Raw genomic sequence first — 13,428 nt, 5'->3', positions numbered from 1 at the left:
ACAATAAGTTATTAATATAACTCGTGTTTAACTCTATATAAAAGGTAGATGTTATTTTGGTATGACAATTTATATTGTTTTGGTTTAAATTGGGATTTAAAAATGCCTAAAGTTCACAATGAATTTTAAACCCGTTCTGATAAGCTTGAGTTCCACAATTTAAAACTTCCTGCGCACTTTAAGTCAAATAACCCTTTAAAACACGTTGAATTTGGTATATGTAAGGATATCCTATACCCTCCAGGACATAAAATTCAAAAATATTAAAATATTTAAGTTAAGCTTTGATTTGCTGTAGAAATAGGTAAAATATACAAAAAAGTTTCACAAATAGTAGAACCATTGAATCCTATTCATGTTTTCATTGTCTTACACTGCAATTTCATTTAATCTAAACAGAGCCTAAACTGTCTAACTCAAAATTGTGTTTCTTTTTCTGTTCAGTGTGTTCAGAGCTTAAAATTTATTTGACTTCACTCGTACAAAGGACGTGTTCAGAGCCCGATCCACAAACTCAGAAAAAATCTATTACCATGTTCTTAATATCAAAAGCTTGTTAAGCTAAAATGATTTTATCTGTCAAACAGAATTATTAGTTTTTAACTTAACTAAAATTTTTGTTTAAATGTATAGCTCTAAAAAATCGTGGATTAAAAATGCTCAAAACGAAATCTTATTGCACAGAAATTTTTTAGAGCAGTTTTTGCTGTAGACTTAGAGAGAACACTGAATTAAAACAAATCTAAATCTTTTCTTTTGCTTTAAAAAATATTCTAAATATTCTCTCTATCTTGTGATTTGACCTTAAACTTTGGCATTCTTCAATTCGCTGTTAGAACCAAAACCTATCTTCAAAATTATTCAAATCTCCCACCGCAGAGTAAGTGTCCTAAAATGGCATTTCAAGTGACATTATCATAATATTTTCATCTGTCAAAATGAGTAGGTATTTCTCTGTCATAAATAAAACTCCTTTCATCAGTTGGTCGAAGCAACTTCTAAAAATAAGCTTAAATGCCCTTTTGGATTATTGTTGTTTTCATTTTGAATGTAAAGTAAAATTCAAAAAAACAAAAACTTGCCTTTTTCTTTTTTAAATTTGTATCTTTTCTCTTTATTTTCTCTTTGATTTATACGTGCTTACAAAATGATGCGATTTGTTTTTGTTTTCAAAAAATCTTGTCAATCCTGCTGCAATCCTACAATCCAAAAACAGAAATTTATCAGTCAGAGTCAAGTGAATGTACTTTATAGTTTTGTTGCACTTAGGTTACATCAACTCAAATCTTTCTTTTTTAATTTTTGTATGTTTTATCACCTCTCAAGGCGCAACACTTTTCTCACATACAAATTTTACACACTCCTCTAAAAAGAGAAAAAATAATTTTTATTTTTTTTTGGTTGTTGTTGTGGTTTTTGTAAAATTTATTATTTATGGGTAAAATATAACGGTACAAACAGAAATAATATTTATAGTATATTAATCAACATCCACACTCATTGACACTTAATAAAACACACCTGAAGGTTTAAATAAAAACTAACGAACGAAAGAAAGAACAACTTGTGGTATAAGAAGTATTTTCAAGAAAGGTACATCCACTCTTGAAGGCGTGTGAAGTCGAATCAAAAAATAATAAATAAAATTATTATAGGAAATATATTTTTTTATATCTGGGTACGCGTGCGCGATTCAAAGAGCGAAATGATTACCGCATGGCCAAACGTCGACGGTTGAAATGAAACTGAAAGCGGTGTTTTTATTAAAAACCCATATTATTGTCTGTCTGTCTCCACTGTACCACACTTTAGTTTGATAAATAATATTCCTACTACTGCTTTATAGGAGCGCAAGACGCTCAGCTCAGAAAGAGCTTTAGATTTTTGCTCTTCTCGCGAAACCATCGTGTCGCTTGGTCGTCGTTGTTGTTGTCGTTAACGCCGCTACCGTCACCGTGTGTCGGTTTCGGTTGTCGTCGTCTTCTCGTCGCTTTGTCGTTTTTAGTTGGCACTCTGGTGCTGGTAGTTAGTTTCCTACCCTACCACCTTCCATAATAAAAATCAGACAAACTCAGGTGGCTCAGGTGAGTGAGAGACTTAAAAGTGACACTGTTTAGTATAGCGCGCCGAAAAAGAAAACAAAAATAATAAACTTTTCGAGTCGATTACTAACGAGTCTCACAAAAAATATTAATAAAACATGAAAAACTCAACATAATAATGATAACCAAAATCTTGAACATTAATTATGAAGTTTTATGTGGGCAATGGGTATAATATTGAGTCGAGCGTGGCCAGGGATGAAAAAGACCTTAGATAAGTAAAGAAAATACATGCATTATGGCTGAAACACAAACACGCTTCAGCTTCGGTTTCATCTGCGTTATACGATGGGCCTGCTTTGAATGACATTTCTAATATGACATTTCTAAAATGGCACTTCTGTCATTAGCAGCTGTTATCTTTTTTAAAAATTGGTTTTGATTTTTCGTGCAGTCAAAAATAAGAATTTTGAAATCGAAAAATTTAAATTTATCGCGAAAGTAACTTATACAGACTATAATAACCAATGGGAATTGGAATTGTTTGTTGACATTTTTTACAGCTTCCGTTTGGAGTCACATTACTTAACATTAAGTTCTTTTCCTTACGATTGTCAAACGAAACGTGTGGTCAAAGCTTTATTGTGATAGCATGTATTGAATTCCTTTGGCTGAACTCGTAATGGCTGAATCACAAACACGCTTCAGCTTAGGCTTCGTCTACGTTACGGTGGGCCTGTTTCGAGGTTGCTTTGAATGACATTTTTATTATTTCATCCTTCCAAAAAGCAAATATTTTGTTTGTTGACATTTTTTTTTACAGCTGTTGAGCTGTCAGACAAAGCAAATGTTCAGATAATTCCGTTTGGAGTCACATTGCATTCATTTGCTTACGATTGTCAAACGAAACGTGAGGTCGAAGCTCCATTGTAATAGCATGCATTGAAAAAAAACGTCAGGCCAAGCCGAAGCTGAAGCGTGTTTGTGTTTCAGCCATTAGTTTCAAAAAGATTAGCTTTAAAAAAAATGTGAAACCAAACAGTTCGAAGGATAAGGCTTTCTAAGCGGTTTAAATGTGAACTTGAAGAAGAAGGGCCTACCATTTTGAACTTCATTCAAATCCAAAATTTCTTAAATTGAACAATCTTTCAATACTGTCATATCTCGAAAGTTGCATCAAATGTCATACAATCGTGTGAATTTAAATTTTTGTCTGACAATATAGCCATGTCTTTAATAACTGTGGTCAAACGACCCTTATTTGAAATTTTCAAACATAACGCCAAAGAAACTGACAATCATAGTTTTTTCATTGACATTAAAAAAACTAACCACTTAACCACAAGAAAATTCAATAATTTGAGACATAATCTGTCAAAAGTAAAAACAGACATTTTTTAATTTAAAAGTATTTAGCTATTGACAGTTCGTTGGAAATTATTGTCGGGGAAGTTACCATAGTGAGAGCCATCTATTCATAAATAAAGTTTAGTTTAGAGTTACAATAGTTGTGTTTTATTGGCAAATGAATACGCTTAATTTAACCGAATAAAAAATAACAATAGATTAATACAAAAATAAGTCAGTAGTCAGTAAACAAGCTCTGAATTTTCAAATATAGTAAACAGTAAGGTGGTGACACAAGATATAAATATTGAATGCAGTCTACACCAGACTTTTTTATTTTCACATTGATTTACATAAATGAAGAATGAAGAGATTTAAAAAATATTTAAAAGAAATACTTTTTATCAGATGTTGAAAAGAAGTAGAGCACGAAATCCTTATTAAAGTTTACTTTAAATTTTAGGATCAGGGCCAAAAGAATCTACTTCGGATATGTTCTCTTTTTAGCGAACTCTACACGGTCTATCGTTTTTTTGCATTTATTTTATTTTTGATCAAGTTCCAAAATTTACAACCCACATTTTCATGAATATTTCAATTCGATTAAAAAAACGATAGCTTGTTTTCGATTTCTCGTTCAATATATTTTCCCCAAAAAAAAAACATTGGCGCAAAATTTTAAACCGTTAAGTAAAATGTTAAAACCATTTTTAACAATTTACTAAGCTTATAAGATGATTAACCTAATTTTAACTCTTAGCAATTTCCTAAATCAGTATGACATCTGTCAAGTTATTCTTATAAGAGCAGAATGGTCCAATCAATAGTTGAGAATTCCATTTAATAGGTCCGTTTAAGCGTATTTGCTTTGTTTATATTTCTTTTTTAGTTCAAAGCACTGCTCGAACTGTCAACAAAATAATTGTGTTTCTTTTTGAGTTATGAGTGTTCAGAGCTTGAAATTCGTGTTTCTTTTTTAGTCCTAAACATGTTTAGAGCTCGCTCTGTGAGCTCAGAATAAAATAACAGAGTAAACGGAGTAAAATGCTGAACACAAACAATTTGTTATTTGAAAACTGGGAATTTAAAAAAAATCATCGTCAACACAATACAAATGACGGAAGAAGCTGGTCGCTCTAGTGGAGAAGGTGAGATAATTTAGAAAAAACAAATCATGACAGTTTAGTGCTAAAGTTGTTTTATAATTAAATTAAAGAGCTCTGAACACACTCTGCTCAGAACTCTACTTTACGCTGTTCGCTTAGACTCTGCTCAGTGCTCAGCTCTGAACTAAAAAAGAAAAAACGCCAATTATTGTCACGAACTGTCAATTTTTAGACATGTTTGAAATCTCGTTTTTTTAATAAAATTCAATTACCAATTTATTTAGCAAAACGAAAGAAAAAATTAAAAATTTAAGAGTCTCTTAGTAAGTTGCTAAATTTTTATTATATGACTAACTAGTAAATTGTTAAACCCTTAACAATAGTTTAATACATTTTTGAGCCATTAATTCTACCAAATAATTGTATATCACCGGGCATCAATATCAAGGTTATAAAAGAACAATACCTTCTATTTACTGCATTTTTCGTTTATGGAAAGTATATTCAACGTCAAAGGGAACAAAATCTATCTCGAAGGTTTACATGCTGACTGTCAGATGTCGTGACTTCATATGTCAATACTGACTAATGAGGCTCACTTTTAATTTAACTTTTATATTTGGTATCACTAGCGTTTTCAACAAAGTTATAGCACCTTATATATCAATTCTAGTACATATGTTGGTGGGGTGCGTTCAAAGTTTTCGTATTGTATCATATAATTTATTTATGTTTTTAAAAATATAATTGTTTGTGTCAAATGTGTATTTGATAAATTTTGAAAAGCCTAAAAAGTTATCCAAAGCTTAAACCACGTTACTACTTTTTTAACAAACAAAAATGTATATCAACTTATAGAATAAACTTTAACTGCCAACCCTGGCCAGAAATTCATTCTCCATAGCCACTTGAGAGGAATAAGAGTCAGACTAGCTTAGCTCTGGACCCAGAGCTCAGTAAGTTAAACAAAAATCAAAACTAGATTACGAAAAATCCCATAGTTACACTCAAGACGTTTCTTGTGCGGGTGCCTACACTTTTAAGCTTTACCATTTTAGATACTGTATCTATCACAAAACCCAAAAAAAGCTCCACATCGTCTTTGATATGTGAAAGACTTAAAGTTTATCTCATTTGACCATTTGGAGAAGACTTATCGACGACGACACGACAACTTCGAAGACTCGAAACCAAACAAAATAAAAAGACACCGAAAGTGAATCAAAATAAATGCGATCAATTGTGACATTTTACAAGAAAAGACAATTTTAGAATTTGCGCGAGTTTAACATTGTTGTGGACCTGTTTCTTTCCTTAATTTGTATTTTAGTAATTGATCATATTGCGATTTAACTTATTTCAAAAAATAAGAGTTAAAATATGTACCTCGATCTTTTTATAGGTTGACGTTGGGTTTGGGTTGGTTGTCAAGTTTGGTTCAATTTGATTTAGTTTGTAATAAAGTAATTTTATATAATTTATTTTTTAACCTGTCCGTTGCTGTTGTAAAATGAGAAAAATAATAACTTCAAAGGTCAACACGGTTGTTTAGAAATTATAACAGAAAAATTAACAATAAAATAGATGTTAAGTGCATTATAAAAAAAAATAAAAAGAAAAAGAAGTTTTAATATACCTACTACATCTTTTAAAAATAGTATATTAAAAAAAAAACAACAACACGACTATTTAGCAGCTCTGTAAATAATAATAATAATATAATAGTTGTGTATTTATCTGTTGTTAAATAGAAATAATACCCGCTTATAAAATGAAAGGTAAATTATAATTTATTTACTCGTACCTACATGTTGTGGATAATAATAATAAACTGGTCTGGTCTGTCTTGCTTGATTGTTTGTTAGTTATATTTTTAGTTATTTTTTTTAATGCAAAACAACTGGAAGTATTTTTATAAAACAAAGTGATTTGAGGTGTTTTGCAAGTAACATTTGATTAAAAGTTTATAAATGGGTTTAAAAACACATGTTTTGAATAGTTATTAAAACACATATGGATGATTGTAACATCTGGGACTGTTTGTGTCCACTTTTAATTCTTTTAATTGTATGTGGTTTTCTTTTTTTTTTTGAAAATTCTGCTACAATTTGTAATCTTTTACAAATATTTGCAACTTATTACGTGCAACTTCGGTTTCTTGTGTTTTCCAAGTGTTCTTGTTCTTCCTAACATAATATGTAATCGTGTTTTTTTGGCATTCTATAAATAGTATAGTAGAAAATTCCTAACAAAATGCATCGGCAGTAACCAGATTTTTGTATTTAATAATCAGAATAATAACACAAAAAAAAACACATAAATAGAGAAAGTTTTGTGAAAATCAAAAGTTAAAATTAAGTCCAGCCAAAAAACAAACTAATAAAATGGACAATCTTCCAGAAGAAATTATAACAAAACATCTGGAAATTGAGATTCTATAAAAAAAGTTCATTTAACAATAATTGCAGCTTTGACATAAAATAAAAACTTGAAGAAGGGGTTTATTCGTAGACTACTACATTAACATGTGGTATTGAAGCGAGCTTGAAGCTCGTCTTAATTCTTTATATAACTGAATCGAGTTGAAATGAGCTTGATTTGACCCGATTCCGGTCGGGGATCGGAGTCGATTCAAAATTTATGAAGAAAAACTGTGTGGAGGAGTTGGTTTTACAGATAATGCATTATGGTCTGTTTATTTGCATGATTGTGTATAGTTCAGTTTAAATCAATTGAAAAAAAACTGCACCTGGAGTTGATAGCATATTCTTAAATGTTGCTGAACTAGTCAGTTCTTTATTGTTTAACACGAATCTAACTATCTCACTTGCACTTCATAAGAAACATCAAAACACTATTTGCATTTTAAAAAGTGCTGTCAAACTATATAATTTTTAAATCTTCTTGTGTGGTGGAAACCCCAAAAAGATTTATTAAATCTTAACTGAGATAAACCTTTAGTGGAAACATAGCAAAACATAAATATGTTTTCTCTTTCAAAATAAACCCAGTTAGTCCATTTTCATTAACAAAACTAAATAATATCAACATTAACAGATTATTTTTTTTTTCGCCAATGAAAAACACATGATTCCAAATGCACAACTACTCAACGAACAATGCCATCGAGATACGAATGCCATATCAATCGTACCAACATTTGAGAACGAAATCATATAAGATCCATTCGAGACTCCTATGAATGTCAAAATCCCGTCCCTAGTACGATTGTACTCTAACTGTTATCGGTAGTATTTATACTGCGAATATTGTTTTTTTATTTTTGTAAAATCCTACTATAGTATTGATAGATTTTCCAACAAAACACGGGTAGTGGTAAAAAAAATATTACAAAATATTCAATTGTAATTATGTACTGCTAATTGAATCTCCATACATTTTTTCAATTATTTTAAAAAGTAATTGAAGAATTTTATTACAATTACTTGTAATTGAAAAGCGTCACTTATTTGCAATATAATTACATGAATGTAATTGAAAACAAAAGTAATGAATATTTTGTTTGTTTTCAATTACATTTTATGGGATTCTATTAAATAATTTAATTAAATTAACCTGATACATTTTTAAAGTACATGTAATTATTAAGTGATTTTTTGAATTACTTAAAAGTAATTGAGATGTATATTTATTCTAACTACAATTAAAATTAATTCAAATTTATATTTTTACAATTAAATTTACGTGTAATTGTAATGACAAAAAAAGGTCACATGTTAATTACTTCTAATTAAAATGAAAGTTGAAATTATTAACTTCAAATAGGAAGTTATTGTTATAGGTCCGATTTGTCAAATTGAAAATTTTGACATTTCTCGACGTTTCAAGGTCCCTATAGTCGAAATAAAAGATTTTTAGAAAGATGTCTGTGCGTGCGTGTGTACGTACGTTTGTACGTTCGTACGTCCGTACGTTCGTGACGTTTTTTTCGTCCTCCATAGCTCAAGAACCAGAAGAGATATCGACTTCAAATAAATTTTATTATACAGATAATAAGGCAGAAAGATGCAGAAAGGGTCCTCAAGAAAATTGCGTGAGTGGTTTTTTACCATTGCAGTTTGAAAAAAGGTGAACATTTTGGTTAACCCTAAATATCTTACGAACCAAAAACGCTAGACACTTGAATTAAATTTTATAAAATATATTGTAACGTGATATCAAAGAAGTATATTTTTTGAAAAAAAAAAACAACTAACGGTTTTTTTTATAAATCAAGAAAACTGAGAAAAAAATTTGTCACCTCCAAAATTTTACGACTAAAATATGATTTCATCTCCAAAACAATTTTGTGCAACGAAGAATAATGTTTTCTGATAAAATTTTGAGAAAAATCGAATTGAAAGTTTTTTTATAAAAAATAAAAATCTAAAAAAAAATTACTCAAAGTTAGTAAAAATTGAATATCGACTCAAATATCTTTTCAAAAACTTAAAATTTAGGCTTCAAACTTATTCTTACTTATAAGAAATATTGTTTTCAACATTTTGAAAAATCTTGAGAAAAATCGAATTGAAAGTTTTTTTTACAAAAAATAAAAACCTAAAAAAAAATTAATAAAAGTTGGTAAAAATTGATTTTCGACTCAAATGTTTTAAAACTTTGAGATATTGGCTTTAATTTACTTTTATATTTCAAAAAATATTATTGTTAACATTCAGTAACATTTTCAAAAAAAAAAACGAATTGACAGTTTTTTTTTACAAAAAATTGAAAACCGAAAAAAAATTAACGAAAGTTGGTAAAAAATGATTTTCGACTCAAATATCTTTTCAAAAATTTTATATAGTAGCTTCTGACTAATTTTTACTTATAAGAAATATTGTTTTCAAAATTATGACAAATTTTGAGAAAAATCGAATTAACAATTTTTTTACAAAAAACGAAAAACCTAAAAAAAATTAACAAAAGTTGGTAAAAATTGATTTTCGACTCAAATAGCTTTTCAAAAATTAAAAATATTGACTTCAACCTTATTTTATTTCACAGAAAATATTGTTTTCGATATTCAGTAATTTTAATATAAAAATCCAACTGTCCGTTTTTTCATAACAAATAAAATCTACAAAAAATAGTACGCAAATTTGGTAAAAATTGATACGAGTATTTATAGACAAACTTTTAAGCAAGACAAATAGACCGACGGGATGGTCAGTTATCAGTTTGGATCGCATCCCAGCCTCTTTTTGTTTTTTACTTTCTGTCTGATTCAAGAATTTCTTACAATTTCAAAAACAAGAATTTCTGTTTTATTCGAAATCGAAAATTTGGATCTTTTCGACAATCGGTGAATATTGCCTTTTAAAAAAAAAATATGTCCAAAACCCTTACTCTAGGGTTTTTTCAACTGTTGTCACATTATTTTTCGTCAAAAACAAAAATAGCCCCAATAAGCTTAAGAACAATTCACTTTTGGTTTTTGTTAAGATGAACTTTATATCCACCAAAATAACTCAAGCTATCATTAAACCAAACAATTTCCATTTGATAAACTCACAACATTTCAGTTAGTTAAATCTCGTTCAAACCAGAAATATTGCAAAAAGCCAAACGGCGAAACGACAAAACAACAAAACGTCAAAGCAACAAAACGACAAAACAACAAAACCACGAGCAACAAACAAACAAACAAAAAATAAACTAAAATCCAAAAATTTAAAATTCAAAGTAATAAGGACTCACGCCCAAGTGTTTTTATGTAGTTGAACTTGTTTTTGCAATAAAAATTCAAAAATAACAAATCTAAACAACAACTTATCAAAAGCCATTAGGTGTGATTTTGATTGGCATTAAGACATTAAGTGAACATCTTAACATTTGGCATTAAATCCGTTATAATGCGATTTGACTGTGAATTATTGTTTGGTCTAGTTTTTTGTTTTTCTTCGTTTTATTTTTATTTATGTATTTTTTCGAAGTTCGTTAACTTCTTGCAAATATTATGCGAATGTCGTCGTCGTTGTCGTCTCTGGACAAACTATAAAATAAAACCGTAAAAATTTCAAGTAAATTTCCGGTAAGATGAAGTTAAAAAAGGAAGTGATCAAATCGAATTTAAAAAATATCTGAATTGATTTTTAAACGGTACTTAAGACTTATGGCCAATCCAAGGTTTGAACAAAATAATAAAATCATTAAAAAAAAAATAGTATAGATTAAATTTTTGAATATTATGATACTCACTGTGATTTTGCGTAAATTGAACTTGTGCGAAAATTTTAACGGTTTTAATTTTAATTTAAATTTTTTACATCAACAATTCTTCAATTACGTTAAAATTTGGTTCCCACAATAAGAATTCCTTACTTAAAATTTTACACTTACAACAAATTAACACTATAAATAATTTTTCTTTGGGAAAAGTCGATTGAGCGCGACGATGACGATGACGCGGACGGACGCATTCGTTACTTGAATATGGTGTAACACTTTCTATTTCATTTGGCCGTGTCGTGACTTTTGGGGTTTCAATTTTTTTGTTTTCGTCTTACACGTAAAATTAACTCACTGAACCAATTGCATAATATTTTTCTTTCTTTTTTTTATTATTTGAAATTTATCTTTTTTCATTCAATGATGCAGATGATGATGATGAATGGGGGAGAGAAGAAAATAAGAAGAATAACAAAAGACTAAAATCAAAAAGACATGAAAATTGACCGCGAAAGCGTTTTTGAAAGACCCCGAAATGTTTACCACTAAGTTCAAGCTTCAAGCTAACGCAGCAATAATTTCCATAGCAAATGACATGTTTAGTGTTTGTATCTAAAGTGCGTCTTTGGCACCTTTTATATCGCAAACTTTTCACTTTTTCAAATGCACGTATTAAAATGCAAAACAACAAAAATAAAAGGCACGATTACTCTTGATGAAAAGTTTGGTTTACATTTTTCTGATTTTTTTTGGAATCTGCAAATGTTTTGCGTGGTTTAAAGACAACGACGATGGCGATGGTGACGGCGACGACGAGCGATGGTCATTTATGTTTTTGTTGTTGTTGTTAAGCTTGAGATATGAATGCAGTAACAACAGCAATAGTAACGTGGAACTGGGCTTAAGCTGGGTACCTTAACTGGTGTAAGAAAAAAGACTTGTGGTCAATACCGCGCTTTAAACTCGACTGACTAAAATTAGATCTTAAAGTGTTCCTTTTTGTTGAGAGCGAAAAAATAACAAATCAATGGGGACACAAAAACAAAAACCATATGTAAACGTTTGATGTATGTACTACTCCTCATAGTCATACATTAGGTACCTAACCTACCTATAGATATTGTATCTACTTTTTCGGGGTAAAGATATGCTCGATATGTTTACCTTCTTACGTCTTCCCGCTCCCGCTCCTGGTGGTCGTTTGAGCTGGGCAGGAGGAGGAAATTCCGTCGTCGTTGTCGCGGTCGATCCCCGGCCGCGGTATTTCAGAAATGTTGGTTTCCCTTGATCCGCAATGCTGGGATTATTATTTTATATGGATTGGATATGTGGTATGATCGTTAAAGTACTTTACCTATACCAAATTCTGCGGGCTTATGCTATTTTCGTACATATATCGGCATCTTCCCGGTATAAGTAATAGATGGCCCTGGTTAGATATTTTTTTATCTTTCAAGCAAGTTATGCAAGGGGTTCATGGTTTTACCCTTTTATAATTTTTTTGTTGTTGGTTGGTCGATATGGAATCGGGTAAAACACTGAATTTATAAAACATATTTACGTTAGTATTTCTATAAGCGATGGCTTCAGTAACAAACCGGATAAGAACTTCCCAACCACACTCACCATTTAGATTAAAAGTAATTCGCTTCTATAAAAAGAAAGCTTTTCTCTAAGTGTAAACGTCGAATTTCTTGAAGTATTGAACATCTTCCTAGGAAGTGATAAACGTTTTCGATTTGATTAAGGTTGCAAAGATTGCAATTATGATTTATATCAACCAAATGAGGTCTGTAATTTAGCTCTAGCGTTTCAGTTCGGATCTTAAATATTAAACTCATCTCGTTAACCGTGAATTATTTTCGAAAATAATTAGATTCCAAACAATGATTCAGTTTGCTGAATGTCTTTCTTGACATGGACTCTTTAGCACGGTTCAAAATTGCTGAGATGCAGTCATAGAATTCATCCTTCCATGAACCAAAGTTATTCAAGGCTAAATTCAATGTCGTATTATATTTAGCAACCAATTCTTGCCAATCTTTGAACGGCGTGTAACAACGCTGAAGTGCAATCATGAGTAGTTTTCTCTGAAGATTATTATCCCATCTCTTTAGAACTTCGACAAAATAGTCCGCATTTGCCTTAAGGTTTTTTAAGAAAATTTGAGGTAGTTCAGATTTGAAATATATTGCATAGTTAAGTGTTTTTGAAGGGACCTTAAATACACGTCTCTGGATAACTTCAAAGTTTTCACATGTAACCATACACTTCATTAGCATAACAAAGTGAACTTTTTAGTGTTGCATCAAATACTTTGAATTTTACCATCGGTTCGATACATTTGTTATTAAAAGAACTTGACCAAATGCAGTTAATGGCTGATTTCGCCAACTGATGTTTTATCTTTTATATGAGGTCCGATGTTTAAATTTTTTGTTATTGTAAAACCTAAGTATTTAAATTTTTAACTACCTCTATTCTTTCACCATTAAGATTCCAAGAACGGTCATTTCTGACATTATGATTATGAGATCTAAAAAGCATAATCTTCGACTTTGAAGTATTTATTTGAAAATCCCAAAAGTTACAATACTGGTTAGATTTGTAGATTTGCAGTTGTAGAGTTACCTGATTATCAGTAAGAATGACAAGGTCAACAACACATAATAGCACCTTAATAACCAAATCACCATAATATACACCCCAAGTCGTTAATATAAAGGACTCAAAATGCAACCACTTCTGTCTTAAATTGCTGC

At 30.2% G+C, this 13,428-nt stretch overlaps 2 protein-coding genes across 4 annotated transcripts in view; one reads left to right on the top strand and one right to left on the bottom strand.

Annotated features, from left to right (window-relative positions):
• Nucleotides 1–1,919, bottom strand: part of LOC129947054 (uncharacterized) — a 41,872-nt gene extending 39,953 nt beyond the window's left edge. The window contains exon 1 of the mRNA XM_056057491.1: nucleotides 1,522–1,919. The gene's annotated coding sequence lies outside the window, so the exon portion shown is untranslated. The remainder of the gene's footprint in view (nucleotides 1–1,521) is intronic.
• Nucleotides 1–13,428, top strand: part of LOC129947038 (mucin-2) — an 85,684-nt gene that overhangs the window by 41,168 nt on the left and 31,088 nt on the right. Inside the window, exon 1 of one of the 3 annotated variants that reach the window (XM_056057475.1) lies at nucleotides 6,252–6,273. The exons of the other annotated variants lie outside the window; for them this stretch is intronic. Coding sequence (XP_055913450.1) covers nucleotides 6,267–6,273 — 7 coding nt within the window. The 5' untranslated portion in view covers nucleotides 6,252–6,266. Of the gene's footprint in view, nucleotides 1–6,251; nucleotides 6,274–13,428 lie in introns of those variants that run through there. 3 annotated transcript variants of the gene reach the window in all.

Source organism: Eupeodes corollae, chromosome 2, assembly GCF_945859685.1.
Source record: "Eupeodes corollae chromosome 2, idEupCoro1.1, whole genome shotgun sequence".
Taxonomy (NCBI): domain Eukaryota; kingdom Metazoa; phylum Arthropoda; class Insecta; order Diptera; family Syrphidae; genus Eupeodes; species Eupeodes corollae.
The sequence above is the reverse complement of the archived record's forward strand: the minus strand, read 5'-3'. Positions and strand labels throughout refer to the sequence as shown.